The sequence below is a fragment of the Vanessa tameamea genome, chromosome 20 (genome assembly GCF_037043105.1).
Source record: "Vanessa tameamea isolate UH-Manoa-2023 chromosome 20, ilVanTame1 primary haplotype, whole genome shotgun sequence".
Taxonomy (NCBI): Eukaryota; Metazoa; Arthropoda; class Insecta; order Lepidoptera; family Nymphalidae; genus Vanessa; species Vanessa tameamea.
This window is the reverse complement of record NC_087328.1, coordinates 6484314-6502534: the sequence shown is the minus strand read 5'-3', so window position 1 is coordinate 6502534 and position 18221 is coordinate 6484314. Positions and strand designations below refer to the sequence as shown.

Here is an 18221-nt window from a genome sequence, read left to right as displayed (position 1 = left end):
TTCATCAGTGTGCCGACCGCAGGAGTATTATTTTAATCGTGGACTGGCACCTCTGGAACATCTACTATGTCTGCTTTTAAGAAATTTTTAATATCACGCGACGGCCACGATTCGACTACGCTATGGCAAATTGAAAAAAAAAAATACAATTTGAATCTACATTATCATTATAATTTAAAAATTGTAATTATATAAACGATTATAAACTGACTTCTCAATTCGTAATTATATTTATACGTATGCAACTAATTCTCATTTATGTTTGTATAGGAGGACCTTTTAATTCACGGCGACAGTGTATACGACGTGATCGACAAACAAGACCAGCAGGCCGTAAGGTCGGAGCTGTCAAGAGCTCCGACCGATGGCGAAGACAGAGTATTCTTGTGTCGGATGAATGTCGCGAGGAATGCCCGAAGACAGATGCGTTTTGGAGATCAAAAGGTACGAATTAACATATTAAATAGCTATCTAGTTTAACTTTATCAATAAAAACAATGGGTTTATTTAAAATAATTTATTTGTAGAATAAATAGTATGCAAATGGAAAATTTGACATAGTTTTAGACCAGCAATCAACAATGATTAATAAATGTATGTTTAACATGCAAGTATGTTGCATTAACATGTTTCATAGCGACTACGAAATACCTAGTCGGAACAGATATATTTACAATAATGTCATCATTGAATGCGAAGTTTATATGCCGTCTGAGCTCCGCAACACCATTGTTAACTCCGTTACACATATAATTTACTAGGTTTTCTGTTAACATTTAATTAGTAAGACTTCGAAACTAAAAATAAATGTACTCTTTTTTTATAATATAGGAAGTCGAACGGACAAATGAGCAACCTGGTGGTAAGTTCTCACCACCGCCCGTAGAATTGGTAGTGTAAGAAACAGTAACTACTGCTAATAGCGGCAATGCCCTACCAACCTTAGGAACTAAGATACATAGGTAAAAAACGTCTCTCGGTACTTTTGTTACACTGACTCTGTCACAATAAAAACCGGAACACAAGATTACCAAGTATCGCTGTTTGGCGTTAGAGTATATGATGATTGGATGGTACCTACCTAGACGAATACAAAGCCCTACCACCAAACACAACAAATTCATTATAAAAATAAACGACTCGAGTGAAAATCACACTTAAATATACCCGTCACTACATACGGTAATATAATTTAGAACATCTGTAAACGTAATCAGACGCGTTAAATTTCATCAATATATCCTTGTTAACAACTTTTCAAAATTGTTTTTTTTTTATCGTAAAATATAAGCCTATCAAATGTTAAGTGCTTTACCAGAAAAAAAATAATTACATCAATCATATTTTAAAAAGTCTTAATTGATTACGAGGTATGAAAAAATATATCTATACTCCGTATATTAATTAATACATTAAAATTTATACTCCAAGATATTGAAACTACATAACGTCTGTCCGTTCAAACGCTCGTTAGAAATTGTAACGTCACTCAAACATTGGTTCCGCCGAGATGATATTTTAAATGAAACTTATGAGAACTTAATTAACAAGTTTACTTTCAAATCGCTTAAGTTAATAAAATTGTGCTCGTAGCCGTATCAGGTTCCGTTAATTTTTTTTCTTACTTATTATTAAGTCCGTGGTCATCAGGTATCAAAAAAATAAAAAAGATCGTTCTAAAGAACTGATTCCGAGAGCCGATATTGCCCAGTGGTTAGAACGCTGCATCTTAACCGATGATTACGGGTTCAAATACATGCAAGCACCACTGAATTTCCATGTGCTTAATTTGTGTTTATAATTCACCTCGTGCTCGGTGGTGAAGAAAAATATCGTTAGGAAAATTCTGCCACATGTGTATCCACCAACCCGCATTGGAGCAGCACGATGGAATATGCTCGAAACCTTCTCTCCAAAGGGAGAGAAGGCCTTAGCCCAGCAGTGGGAAATTTACAGGCTGCTAATGTAATGTAATGTAAAACGAGGACATGAAACCATCGGTTAAGATGCACGCGTTCTAACCATCGGGCCAACTCGGCTAATCTTCCTCGTTTATCCTTTCCGGTTTATCTATACTGTCCTCCTGGCCGACGGCCCTCCTCAAGGTAGTCTAGCCAACTGCGCAGGACTATTGTAATGCACAATTATGTGCAGAAACACAGGTGCATTAACTATTTCATCAACCAGACCCTCGGGTACTACGGCTTTATGTCTAACAATCAGACCAGTTAGCAGTCCATGTCATACTAATAAATGTGGAGACGGCTTTTTTGTTATGCCTAATTGAAAACTGCTAGACTTCTAGTTTCGGAGAGGGTTCTGGTACAACATATTATTATATAAGTATATGTGCTTCGCAATTTTATCCGATTTAAATTTAGAATGTTAACGTAACAAACGTGAATTTCACGATCATTTTATTTTTAATTTATAAATAAATTTATTGAACCCTAATACCAAGTATAATAAAAAGGTCAGTTTTACGAACAAATTGATAGGCATCACTATATTGAAGTTATTACACGTAATTGAATACTTATGCTAGAAAGTGATGGTGTGAAGTTTGACCAGTTTTCTGTAATTATACTCCGAGGGTCGTAAACCTTTGATGATTTGTAATCAGCTTAATGTGTTTCGTAGCGAATATTATACTAAAATACTATGTTATTAAATTGTATTAAAAATATTTTTGTTACGTCTCTGCTAAAGTGAGAGTTCCAAAAAGAACAAATTAATTAAACTCTTCGACCATAAATTTTCACATCTGATTAATAGTGGCCAATAGTATGTCGGAGCTTAACAGTTAGACAATGCTTTGTCTCCTTCGTTCTAATGTCAAAGCAACAATGACAGAAAGAGACAAATCAGAGATTAAAACATTTAAAAGTTACACCGTATCACGGACCAACTATAATTAAAAACGAACACATATTTTTTCCCTATATTTAAATCAAAGACATTTATAAAGACACAAATAAAACTTTACCGGATGGCGCACTACAAAAAATAAACCTAGCACATATTCTAGCGTGTTTTATAGTACACCCACACTCAATAAGTGGGCTCTAGATATAAGACGAGAGTGCAAAATAACAAACGCTCTCAGTTTCAAGTTTATTGTCTCCAATTAATATTCAAACCGCACGTGCTACTCCGCTAACAGCAGTGTAGACACTAGACTCGATCTTTACAATAAATACTAGCAACTAGCTCTGACTTCAGTCGGATAACATCGAGATTTTAAGACATTATATTTTTTTAAATTATTATTGTAGTGATATATCTTGTTCGCGCGATTCATTCATTTTTGACGATTCTATGTTAATTTCTTGTTGTCTAATTGAAAATTACTATCAATTATACATTACATAATATACTATATCTTAAATCTAATATTACGAGTTTCATATAAATTGGTTAAGAAGTTTTAAGTGAATCCGGACAAAAAAACAAACAAACTAAAACTTTGTACTATTTAGTATGAAGTAATTTAAATAAGTTATATAATATAATAGTATGAACCGTAGTAATTTTTTTAGAATAGTGTCATCAGTCCGGTTAGATCTCTTTGTCTCTATTTATTTAATGTTTTTTTTTTATTAGACAGTACGATTAAAGTAGCGTCTTTGAATTTAGGCAAAGATTCAAGTATATTATTATCATTTGTTTTAAAAAGCAACACCTACACATTTATATACTAATAACACTATTTATGAGAGTACAATTTAAAAAGCATATTGTGTAATAAACAAATATTTTTGTGGTGGCTTCCGATTTATTATTGCATATTTTTGTTTCTGCGTCTGCGCATCGAATATCATATAGTTTTTGCTAAGCGTAAAATGTCCCACGTTTGCTGGCTAATCGTTTCTATTTATCATCTTGGGTACACACTACGTGTACAGCAAATTGCTTCAGAGAGTCAAACTTTAATTATACGATGCTCCGACTCCAACCATCAACACACTTAGGTATTCACAAATAGAACTTGATGCGAGGATTAAGATTCAATAGAGTGTTATAGAAACACTTAGCAACAATAAATACAACAACAACAACAACAACAGAGTAATATTTAACTAATTTTAATTAGTAATTAACATTAAACTTTCTGTACTGACAAGCTGTTTTGTTGTAAATAAAACAATAAACACAATAATTAAAATCTGATCGAAACATTATGATGGAAACTATTCACTAATTGCCGCTAGTTTGACTGCAACCTGTTCCATGAATTCAAGTTGAAATCCATCAAGATCAACGATTTTGTTTATTGCTAGGTCATTTAAATTTAAAATACGATATAGATTTATTGCACTGTCAAATATTTCCCACCACAGTAAGCGCAAACTTTCAAAACCAGGTTGTACAAATAAATCGTCGAATTAATTTAATATCATAAGTAAAACGGTTATGAATGTTTTTATTAAAATTTATCCCTTTAAAATGAATGGTCCTGATAAATGCGTTATGATAAATAGATATTGAATAATGGTTACTTTATACGAGCCATTTCATAATCGATTTAATCAGCATAGCAATGAAACTGAGGCAGAGAAATGTCCGAGCTGTTAATGGTGTCTTATCATTACTGGGCTGTCTGATATGGCATTCATTAGACGCTACAGACCTGGGATCATACTCATTTTATAAAGCAAAGACTTATTTTTAACGTACTCCCAATTCCATTAAACATTTTAGTCTATATTATACCTTGAAAACTATAATGCATCCGCTTGGGATTAATTTAATCATACACGTGTAAGTAGGTATACATAGTTAAAAACAAGTTGTTGCTAAATCTTAGCCATTCAAGTTTCATTTGAATATATTACAAAATATACAATGTTTGTACTAATTAGGAAACAGATAATAAAAACAATGGTTGACATTCACAATCAACAAACAGTTACAAAAGTTAAATGTCGTTAAAGGCTTGTAAGTTGTACGTAACTATTAACGTAATCCCATTTAGTCGGGAGTACCTCCTGTATCGCTTGATGAAGTTAAGACGGCCACTAATGAGGCTTATCAAGGACTGGCCGAGATGACACGAGCGATGCCGTACGCGCAATCCCGAAACCGCCTTGTTAGTGGCCAGGTCGTGGTCGGAGGGACATTTAGGTACCATAATGCGTTTCACTCGATTACTTTCTTGTATAGATTTTTTTCTCGATTTGCAATTATGCTTATATGTTAGTTTAATACCAGACTGTATTATGAAATACTTCGTTCGTCATATACATCCTTACATCGTAGGTCATATAATGAGGTGTGTTCTGAAACTCAGTTTATTCGAATGTAATTTAGAAGAAATATATTTATAAAACTATAGATATGTATGTATGTGTATACTTTATAAAAAAAGTACTATGTAATGCTTTTGCTTATTTCAATAGAGGTATCGTCTCCTCATTTGTTGAACGCCTTTTAATTCTCGCACAGGACAGATACAAAATACGACAACACGAGAAAGCCAAGCTTACAAGTAAACCAGCTAAGACCATCCATAACATAATATCAATGTTATCCCATTCGGCTTCTACGAACGTCTCTTTATCATTGAGTAATTTAGTGTTAAGTGCACTCTGAGTACGATATTCCGCAAATGGATTTTGGAGTAGCGTATCATTAATATCTTTTGCGAACTGATGGAAAACGGCCTTTCCCAACCAATCGGCTAAATCGCTCTTGCCTATTTGACGTAGCCTGCGTGATATTTGTTCATGTGTCTTGTTTTCACCTTGCCATGGTTCAGTTCCGTTGCTATAGTCGAACAGAAGTTTAATACAAGGAATATCTTTTGGTATTTTTGTCTCGTCTTCTGTTAAATTTGTAGGCATTTCATAGGACTCATATCGCAGCGATGCTATGAGTTTACGGCAGTCGTTTTGAGATAAATGACTAGCAATATGTATTAGATGTTCATCACATATATCAAGAACACACTGCGTGTATGATAACAGGCAAAAATATCTCAATATTTTTATCATTAACATCACAAAAATAAAATATTATATACGGCAAATTGTAGACACAAAATACAATTAAAAAAATCATACACATAAGAACAAGGATATGAATTAGATAATTAACTAATGAAATATCTTTTATCTTTTTTATTAATGCTGATTAATTATTATTGTTTTCATTTTTTTGCTTCATCTAATTGCGTAATATGTATTTGATTGTCAAATACAAATTACAGATTATTAAAAGGTTGATTAGCGTTTGTTTTTTTTCCACCCGTCACATATAAAGACTTTTTTATGTACATTTTTATAGACACATTTGTTTGAATAGGATTTATTGTTTAATAAAATAAATGGGTTTGTACGATGTGATATACTTATATACCTACTACAAAAGGAAAACTCTTCGCAATAAGTAAAACGTATTCAGTATTTTTTGTCTTTGAGTAACTAACAATAGTTCATTGAATAGTACTAAATAGTTATTTTTTGTTACAACTTTAACCTTTTTAGTTGTTAAAATGAAAAGCTTATTCATGTTTTTATCTGATTTAAAATTAATTGACACAACTATGTAATTAATCAAAATAAATTTTTCCCTTAATCAATTACAACAAAATTTAACGAACATCACCTACTTACATAGACTACCGTCACAAGCCATCGATCACACGACCACAGGAAATCTAACCACATTTGCACTTATTAGTTAATTCACAAGCAAATATAGATCTTAATGTGAAAGAATAAGGGCGTTTAAGGCATCAAATGATGAAGCAACGTTGGTTATTAGTGAGAGAATAATCCATTTCTGTATGGCACATAAGTCTAATCGAAGCACATTCCAACGTACAAAACATCACAAACGTTAAGCATCATTATACAATGACAAAAGAAACTTGTGCAACTGCTTGAAATGTATCTATTTGTAGAGTCAGCAGAAAAAGTTTTATATTTTTTTATTTGTGATGAACGACCTGCCATAGCTGTTATTTTTTGGGATATACAGATACAGTTAACAGCACATAGAAAGACATGTGTGATGGTAATTTTAACTGCAGAATCCCATATTTGTATTAAAATGCCAAGTTCTGACCAGGGATCTAGGAGCTAGGACCAGTAAGAAATTATTGAGTTGCCAGTATTACACTCTAATGATTGTTCTACGTAGGATCACTATCCAGTCAAGTCGTTGTTGTTTCAGCGAACTATGAGACAAAGGGGAAAAATAATGCACAATCATTGCGTACTAAAGCACACATGCCTAGGCTGAAATTCTCTCACAAGTAGATTATTATGCTGAATATTATATGATTGACTATCCCATATTAACTAAAACTTACAATTGAAGTTAACATCAACTAAATCAATAAAAGCTTGTAAAAATATTATTATGATATACTTTATGTTGCGAACGGTACAACGATCGGTTTCAGTGTACTAATCTTATTCCATATTACAATAACGGCTCGGATCGTACAGAGGAAAACATTCCTATCTATTCAACCAATAACACGGTATTCATATATCTGTACTTAGACTAAAATATACATAAATGTTTAGTTTTAAAATGGAAAACGCTTATTAAACCCTTTTACTTATCTTAATAATGCAGTTTTAAAGATGTTAAGCTACATCCATTCAATTCACATAAAAATAATTTAATATAATTCTTATTAAACAATAAAATATAATTAAAACTTTTAAACTTTAACTATTTTTAGGATATTGTACAAGAGGTCTTTGCTTAAAAATAAAAAATAAATACTGGCGAGTGCCGCGTGTGTTAATAAAAAAAAAACGTAAAGCAAATATGAAAGGTCGGAAGAATATTAACAGCGTATTCAGAGGCTCGTCATCGGTCTTTATAACAAGTATAATAGACTATTATAATATTATTGTAATTTAGAAATCTTTGTATGCGAGACTATGTTGATTTATATGCTTCTCTTCTTAACCTTAAGATTTTAAATATGAATTATAAGTCCTTCAGAGTTTAAAGCATAAAACGCTTAGGTAACTTTAGAAATGTAGCCGGTTTGATGCTAAGATTTTGGGCTCCGTTTAATTTTATATATATATATATATATATATATATATATATATATATATATATATATATATATATATATTCAGTGTTTTAATATTTAGCTATTTAAGTTAATCTACTATATATGTGTTCAAAAATTACATGTAATTTATTTATGTAATTTGCTATGTTAATGCCTTATGTGATAATCTCTACGAACTGAACAATAGCTTAATGTACCACTCTTGAGAAGGAAACAAAACCCTTTATTAATAACTGAATTACAAATATGAAATATTTATAAGATATATTTTTGTGACAAACAAATTAATTGAAAACACCTACAGCAAAACGTTTACAACTACAAATAAACATCTATGTACTTACGAAGGTACGCTACTGTTAATTTGATATAAAATTAAAAACCGAATGGTTGGATGACTCAGCCACGTTAAAAACGAAAAAAAAAACTAACTACCAGTTTGTTTATTTCGTAAACTTTAAAGATTGTCAGTATGCAGGCGAAAAATATTTATTCAACGTCCGAACAAATAGTATCGAGGAAATCAAATGATAAATCATCAATATTTCGTAAACTAATTACAGTCAATTCGTACGATTGATATCAGACATGCAACTTTAGAATATTTTTAACGCATGAATTCATAGACAAATTTACAAAAAAAACTAAAAAGCAATCGATCACATCACCTCCTAAATGAAATAAATGTTTCACAACGTAACCTCACCTTCGATGCCATATCGTAATTAAAGAAGACGGTTACAATTACCGTAGTTTATAGATACCTCTAATTATATGTATTTGATGTTTTCTATACGCTGTGACGAAAGAAGCCTCATTGAGACGGTCATTATTTGAATTAATATACCTACGTGTCGGTTCGGAGGTTCTGTAAAATTATAACTTGATTTTTATAGCGTCCGTGAGAACAAGAATAAATAATATGTCTCTGTACATCTTGAATAGCCTAATCCATGCGGTCGAAATTGCGTGTTATTGATATATTAAACGGTCTGAACTCTTAAATAATTTTTTTTTTTCATTCGTAACGTGTGTTAAGTTAGCCGCAAAATGTCTTGATATTTTACGTCTATCTGTGCTCATATTCGACACGTATTTATATTCTATATCAAGGTATCAAAAATAGATATAATTGAAAAAATATGCAATTTAAAACTATAAATATTTTTTTTTATTTAAATAAAACATTTTTAATGGGTGGTAAATTATGACATAAATATTTAAGGCCATTAGAATCAATTAAGGTAGAAAGTTTAAACGTACGCCGCCAGTAATTGGGTTGATGTAACTAAATAGAGCCTTGGAGATACTACTGCAATTGTCTTAATGTTTATTTTACTGTATACGATATAATATATGAAAATAATATACCGTACAAATATTTAATTGTTCAATATGCTACGTTCTATTGGGCAATTTTAGTTTAATTAAACAGAATATTTTTTTTCTTAAACAATTTAGGTATATTGCAAATAAATTCGATTCATACAAAAATAAATATGAAAATATACTTTAGTCAAATCGTTATTTTACAAGATTATTCGAATGCATAACGGTAAAATTTGATTCGATAAGTAAAAGAACTAATTCTAAATAATCAACGACACTCGAAAAGGAACTCAGGAGTTATTCTGAATACTCAGCAACACTTAATGCATTCTGAATCACTGGATGAATAAACAGTACCACCAACTAAGAAATGAATTGGTTATGCGATCTTTGGACAAATAAGGATAATATTGATTAGAAATACAGAAATATAAATGTACAAATGTACATTAATCTCTCGTGTAAAAAATACTTTATTACCTACATGAAAATAAATTTAATTCAATATGGCGATTTTTATTTAAACGTCAGAATGGATGTTGTTATATTGGTGGCTAAATTATAATTGAAATTGTATGCATTATTTAGTTTGTCAATAACCCAAGAGATACATATGCCTCGCTCAAAAACAAAATTTGAAGTAAGTATGTGCTATGCATAAGCTAGAATCATGAAAAACGAAAGTGCCGTAGCATGATGCACATATGACGGAAAAGTGAACATAACTATTTCGTCATATAATATTTAATGTTCCATAAAGTATTAATAAAATAGAATTCCCTTATAAAGTTATGTCGAGGCTCAGTTGTCAGATCTGAATGATAAATAATTTTTTTAAGCAATATTCATAGAATTATATATCCTAGGTTTTATAATTTACAAAAGTAAAATAAATCAATAATTTTGAATGAGGTAATTGAATGATGCAACTAAAACTAGGAGTAACCATGCATTTTATGATCCCCAGTACTTAAAAGCGAGCATCTGAAATTCACACCATAGCATCCTGTGCATGTCTTATTTAAATTAAGGCGCTCGCACATTTTATGCGGCAAAAACATTCAGTGTGGCGTCGTTAGGGCAGTCCGAGATGCATTTATTTATGAAATGTAAATTCATCTGATTGTAATAACAAAACTGCGAGCCACCGCACTCTATATTAAGATGTTATATTTGCATACTGTATAGTATTGTGGGGACGTGTGACCGTGTGTGTGATTTAATGGGCTTATTTTTCGCTTTGTCAATCGATATTTTGCAGTTTAATGTTCTCGTTATGTATGTGTGAATAATTGTTTATGGGTTTGTATGTGTGACGGGATATATCTACGTGTTAGTTCTGTTTTAAAGAAAATGAAGTTTATCCGTGTGTGTGAGATGTAATGTATTACCTATGTTAAAGTGTTATTTTTACGTCCATGTTTATTTATACAAATAAAGGTGTTAAACAGTTATTATGCAATAATTTAGTCTTTTATGTGTACGTAGAAACGGATGGACAGGCGTAGAATTCAATAAATATATAAAAGACAGAGATATATCACCACTGACAATGGCAATGGCCGAAGGGATAAAAAACGAAATGTTTTGAACGATCGAGTCGTGTTGCTGGTGTGAATTCGGGCAACGCGCGCACGCGCACGCCACGCAGCCATCATGTGACGTCACCACGTCACGACTCTATCACTAAGTTATAAAAAGCAGGCCTTATGCAAGAACTTTGTATAAAACTTGATGCAATGCATAGATTTGAATAAAGAAATTAAAAGATTTATAAATATATATCTCTATGTATATAATTCTTCTGTACATTTTTTTTATGATATCGGTAGGCGGACGAGCAAATGAGCCACCTGATGGTAAGTGGTCACCACCGCCAATGGCGTTGTAAGAAATATTAACCATTCCTTACATCACCAATGCGCCACCAACCTTGGGAACTACGATGTTACGTCCCTTTTGCCTGTAGTTACACTGGCTCACTCACCCTTTAAACCAGAACACAACAATACTGAGTACCGCTGTTTGGCGGTAGAATATCTGATGGTACCCACCCAGACGGGCTTGCACAAAGCCCTACCACCATATGTATGTCACTAAATTACTACTAAACGACTGCACCAATTTTGATGAATCTTTTTAAATATGTTCGAGTGGATGGTGTAGGTTAGTGATGCTGCGATCGAGGAGTAAATATATTTTTATGACACCCAAACAAAGTCCGGACGAGTAGCTAGTTTTCTGCTAATTACTTGATAATTCAATCAAATATGTTTAACGACATTCTTTGGACTTTGGGGTCTTGGTACATTTGTTATATATTTCATAGTAGGTTATACTAAAAACTTTCTACTTATACGATATAATTTTTTTTGGAACGACGAAGACAATAAACATTTTTGAGAAATATGCGGGCAAAACAAAGAGTAATATTTCTTTCATGAATGATGTCTTCGTCTCTCTTGTAACATTAATTCGTATGTAATGGAATTTATAGTACTTTCTTTCAACATTGCATTGAATCAAGTCGATACTATGCGACGTTGAATATATTTAAGACGATAAATAGTTTTCGTATAATAACTAAGCTGCCTCTTAGCAACTTTAATGTTATATAAAACAAAACATTTTATTGAAATCTTTGAGTTTAGTATTAGTAGTCACAACTACTTCTTATTTTAGTTTTGATTTAGTTTCAGCAAAAAAATCGATTGCAAAAATGCTAACTCCTAGCGTATAGAAAGGCAAAGACAAAAGGATTTAGAGCCTTTCTTTCCATCCTTTCTCTTTTAGGTCTCCTTTGTCGTCCCTAATTTTGTTTAAAAAAAAATTGGATATGGTTAAGCTATGCTCAAATTTTGAATTAGGTATATTTATGGTCGAATTTAACGCCCCTTGACTAGTTTTAATTACATACCATTTAAAATTTGATTTAAAACTCTATATAACTGCTTATTATAAAAGAAAATACGCTAATGTCCTTACTGAGTTTTACTTTATACTTCTGTATAATTTGTGATTCCTTATGAGTTCTTTATCTTAAAAAAAATTCTCGTATGTTTCTGTAATACAAAACTTTTTCCTATTTTAATAATACATTAAGACGTATAAAAGTAATTTTAGTAGCAATTATATAGCAATAAAAATTAGCACGTATTTACTAAAAACTTATCTACATATATAATCAGTCCACTTTTCTCGAAGCGAATTTAGTAATAAAGAAACTGTTATAAAGCCTGTCTAAAAAGACGAATGATTCAGATGATAGGTGTGTCCTGACGTAACAATTCGTGACTTTGAGGCTTTAGCGTGACTGTTTTGACCGAACTTTTTAAACACAACCGTATACAAAAGGTATTTATATTATTAGAGTTTTATAAAAAATTCAAAGACCGTTATTTAATAACACAAACATTGTTAGTATATTTTAAAAGAAAATTAATTGGATAAAGCAAATAAATAAACATCAGAATGTACATTTTTGACTGATTGGAAGGGCTAGTTGCAAACTCGTCAGTCATGTTGGTAGGGGTGACCCTCATCTTATATTCTACCACCAAATACTTAATATTGTGAAGTTTTTGTTTGATTGGTAAGTTAGCTAGAAAAATAACAGACACAAAGAACAACAACCTAATCCCATGGTTGAGGGCGCATTGACGATTTAAAAAAGAAATGTATCAGTGCCGTATTTCGGGCGTTTACGACCATTTCACATTAATCAGACTATTTAACTGTCCGTACAAAATCTTAATAGATTACGTAGTTATGATGTTGTTAAAAATGTCATTAATAAAAATTGTGAGAGCGAAAATAAAATAACTTACATTTCTCTTAGACAATTTAAATGATTGTACAAATTATTTACATACAGGCCAATTACAATTCAAAAGAAGAATTTACAATTGCAATGACGCCAATAAACAAAATTAAAAAAACATTTAAATAGAACAACAGTGGTAACAAAATACTAACAACTGCTCCATAAAATCAAAATGATCTCACTTATCTTAAAACCAACGCCTTTCACTAGATAGGCAACACATTAACGACACTATAAACGGCAAAGCACTACAATTCCGTATTTCGTCGAAGTATATCTTCATATTTCAAGTATTTTAATGATCGCCTAAAGTAATCAAGTCCTGTGTTTATGTTGATTAAAGTCAAACTCAAAATATTATTAGCTGTAAAGCAATGACAAATCGACTGCATTTAAATATTTACAAATAGTCGTTAAATGCTCAGATATACGAGTGCTTTCTTGTTATAAGCCGCATAAACAAAATAAATACAAAAGTAAATAACATTTATATCGAATTAATTATTGTCAACAATTATCATTATCGATATATTATTTAAGTTAAACGTAATTATTTAATTTAAAATTAAAAATTGCATTCATTTTTAGCAATTAAACTGTAATACAATCCAGCAATTTTCTGCGATAAATCCTAGAAACATAACAGGATAAGGGCTTAGTCTAATGTAATATATTTCAACGTAACGTACTTGGACTTTATTTAACGTCTCCAAAGCACAGACACGCGGTTATAACAAGACGTAATGTTCAAATAACAGCGACTTAGAACAAGATAATTCTTCTTACCTTATCTTACGTTACGAATTGTCAAAATCGTCAGATACTATTGTGAGCTTGACATCTCACTAGCTTTGTACTACGACCGATATAAATTAAACCTTATTCTTCAACTATATTCATATCTATTTATTCCGACTGTTATGAAGGATGTCAATAGTTAAGTTTAAGTTTGAGCTAAATTGAACATGTCAGCGTCAGCCTGTTATACTATTTCCTGGGAATTGCCTATAATCCTGATAGAAGTTAGAAAGCGAAATTAATAATCTAACGAAAAAATTTGCCCTAATTAGAGTTGTTCCACAATTTAAGATAACGTTTTATTAATGAATAAAGTTTTCTTTCGCGCATTAAATATAGAAAAACATAACAAATTTACTTTACAGATATTAAAGAAATTGGGCTAATTATAAAACCAGTTTATTACCGTATAGTTATGATGCTGATCACATTGAAATGGTCAGTATATGATCAGGTCAGAGGGAGTCACGACAATCGTATTGAAGTAGAAAGTGGTTTATTGTTCACCTCTGACTGGACTTCTTACTGATAGATTCAGAGCTCCAAAGATAATAAGTCACGATTGATCGCCCTGCGTTGTCATACCCACTCAGTTCTAAATAAGATTGACTGATTAAGATACTGCGTGGGCGATAAGCGATTAAAAAATTCGAGGTGTTTAAATACAATATTTTGTCGACTGATAATATTAAAAGTTCGTGATATTGATAACTAATTAAGCTACACTAAATGTTTGATTAAAACGAAAAACAAAATGAATTTTATTGAAATAGGTTTTAAGATACACTATTGAATTTTTAATTTACATAATTCAGTTGAATGTAAAGCTACCAGCGATTCGACAAAGAAAAACTGTAACTTAGAAGTCACGTATTCAAATATCAACTTTATACAATTAAATCTTATATTACATCCAGCATGGAAATAATCAAAAATTAAATTCACGACTTCCAATCATCATCTGCACTAATCTTGTATAGAGTACTATACGTTATGTTTTTCTTTAATTTTAACATTTATATAAAATTGACAATGTTAAAAATATGAACGAAATTATATTATAAAAGGAAAGACATATCGACCATGCGGTGTGGGAAAACTTGAATTTATCATACAATATATTGAGTATCAGAGCATGAGATAGACAAATATAATGTAATTGTAATTCTAATTACAGTTTACTAAATCAAAAAAAATATTCGCAGTATAAGTTATAAAAATTAAAAAAAAAAAATTGATAATGCTTTCGAAGGTGTTAAATGGCGCGTTTTGCTCAACTTCACCGCTTATAATACTAATAATGTCTTACGATCCCATTACTGATAAAATTAGCTTCTTCGAACTAATTTTAATTAAGAACTAACTGTATATTTAATAACCATTATTTTTTAATTTCACATTTATTATTTTATTGGCAATATTCAATAAGTAATAACCTCTTAAATCAAAGCCTTAGCAATGTCTTATTCAGTCTGGGCGTTACATTTGATCCGATATTCCAATGTTTCATATCAGATTATAGCCTCATTACATTTTGTTTTCGTAGGCGGATACACGTTGACGCAACTGTTCATTTCTAGTTATTAATCTTCGAGGGAATCTGAAAATAAATCTCGAATGAGATTAGAATTATTGAGTGTTAATTATTATAATTACGGACTCCGCTGCGTTTTGAATTGCTGCTTTTCTTATATGGTTTTATATTATAGAATGATTCTAACATAAAAGAGATACTTGTACTTATTATTAATTACATTTGATTTTGTTAATAATAATATTAATAGCTAAATTAAAAGTACAATATTTGAAACTATTATAAAATTTAAATCTAACACTAAATATATTAATAAAACAGATTATATTATAATTATATAACTATTTCAATTGTTAGAATAGAATAAGTCAAGATAACGATTCGGTATAAGCTTTAAATTTAATTCAATACTGTAAACATGACTATTCAAAAGTGTTAAATAAAGATTATTTACGATTTTTTTTATATTGCTAAATAATACGAAGTACATATAATTATTTTTAATGAATAACGCTCGAGAACAAAAGGTTTTTAGATAAAGTCTTAGAAAAAAACCGCTTCGAAATTATTATAGACGCTTACCATTATTTCAACAATAGACAATAAAGCAGTATACGATTAAAGCTTAAGGATTTCATCACTAATAAATAAAAAATAATTAACGATAATTATTTCTAGCGAACGCTTCTAATTGGCATATCAACTTCACTTAAAATGCAATTCTATAATAGCTTAACTTAAAACTGATCGTCGGTTGAGAGATTGAGCAACTTACGCGTTCAATACAATAAAATGTGTACCAAGGCCACAGTCCCGGATCGAAGATTACCAGTGAGTGGTTGAACTGTGAACTATTGTGTCGAACAACTCTTATCTAGCCATTGTTGTTAAAACTCTGAAGAATGTCATAACGCCACGCCTACAGCCTTTGATGCTAAGCGGTCAGAGTTGAATGCGACAGACGGTAATACGAATAGCTTTTTTTCAAATATGACCTTCATTCGTAAAATGCATATATTATCTATATGTCTCCAAGATTTCTAGTTCCAAATTTAAATATACAATTACATTTCGTCATTATAAACTTTAACATTTAATTTGTCTTATTGTTAACATTACGAGTAGGTATATTTTTAGATGTTACAATACCGGTAAAGTTTTTGCTGCGAGGCACTTGAAATCTATGAATATTAAAAAACTTAATTTACTTATAGTTTTTGTTGTTAATATTAAAATCTTGCAATAAATGTTAATTTATTTTGTTAAAAAAACATCTTAAAACAAATTAATGGTAAAAATCTCATCGTCATCTTTATTTCTGGTGATGCATTACATCCCGTTCGATAACGTGTTATTTTCTTAATTAAACATAAAGCGTAAATATATAAAGTGTATATATATATATTTTAGTAAAAAGTAATAAAAAAAAGGTCTACGTCCAAATCCCATTCTCTTTACACAACACAAATTATATACATAAAAAGTATCCACGATATTCGATTATGTTACACTTTGCTATTCACTCAACCACCTCGTCGTATTATCATATATATATATATATATATATATATATATATATATATATCTGTACATATATATATATTTATTGAAATTTGTATTCCTAATTTGTAATGACTTCTTTTATGTACGATTTACAACGAATGTAATAATCTGTTAAGTAAGATATATGCAATAAGTAATAAGTTAATTTGTGTCTCCCAGGTGGTGCTGGTACGAGGTCACTACGTGTCTTATTTGCCGCTCTGTAGTCGCAACGAGCCGGTGTTCCTCGCAGCCTGCACCCCTCTCGCCATGCCGGAGACGCGAGAGTGCGTTGTGCATGGCGCCACCAATGTGTTCACGACCGTCCACGCGATGGACATGAAGATACTTCATATTGATTCCAAGTAAGTTAAATGATATCTTATTAATATCCTTATTTTTATATTATTACCTGCCTCGCAGGTCTACGGGTTCGTAAGTCTGCTGGTGGCAAGCCTAAAAGATAGAATATACCGAGTTAATCCAGTAAAAAGTTATCGGTTGCTCTTGTCAAGTAATTCTCCGTTGCATCCCAGAGTTTAAAGGTTGGCAGTATTTACACCGTACCTCGGAAAATACATGAAACTGTTAGTCTTGTGCTGAAATTCTTGCCAAGTATGTCGGATTGCGTCCCATTCGGACAACGGATGTGATTGGAATAGAGCTGAGTTTACGCGCACACTTTTGCAGTATGTAGATTCTTCATCTCCTGCGCAGTTGTGGGGGACATCCATCACTCCATATCCCAAGTTTTCATCATAAAAAACGGTTCACAGATAGCATATTTTAAATATCAAAATTATATAAATCTTTAGATAAATACTTTTTATTAATAATACTATAACAAATTCATTGAGATGTTTAGTTTAAAGAATGACCTCGTTAGGAATCACAGTGCAGATTAATTCCAACAAACAAAAGCCCAAGGGCAATGAGGAACAAAGCGAGACAAGTATGATAATATCCTTTTGAACAAACGGCTTTTCCCTCACTTCCTCGTGAGCACTAGTTCAAGGTTTGAAGCTAACAATAAACAGGTCTTATTACCGATGCGTAACTGTCACATCGAGCTACCGTCCATCAAAGACAAGCAGATGTATGACAACGTCTCTATTGAAACCGTTTCATATTCATGTTCTGCGTCAGCGCCT

The 18221-nt window shown here is 31.3% G+C and overlaps 2 protein-coding genes across 2 annotated transcripts in view; one reads left to right on the top strand and one right to left on the bottom strand.

Moving 5' to 3' along the window:
• The window catches only part of LOC113401575 (PAS domain-containing protein cky-1-like), a 129367-nt gene that overhangs the window by 85771 nt on the left and 25375 nt on the right, over positions 1-18221 (top strand). Inside the window, exons 6-7 of the mRNA XM_026641545.2 lie at positions 271-444; positions 17251-17435. Coding sequence (XP_026497330.1) covers positions 271-444; positions 17251-17435 — 359 coding nt within the window. The remainder of the gene's footprint in view (positions 1-270; positions 445-17250; positions 17436-18221) is intronic.
• On the bottom strand, positions 5302-8762 carry LOC135193874 (uncharacterized). Its single transcript, XM_064218131.1, has 2 exons — positions 8751-8762; positions 5302-5948 (listed from the first exon to the last, which is right to left on the bottom strand). The coding sequence occupies exons 1-2, from the start codon at positions 8760-8762 to the stop codon at positions 5388-5390; spliced, it is 573 nt and encodes a 190-aa protein (XP_064074201.1). The 3' UTR covers positions 5302-5387.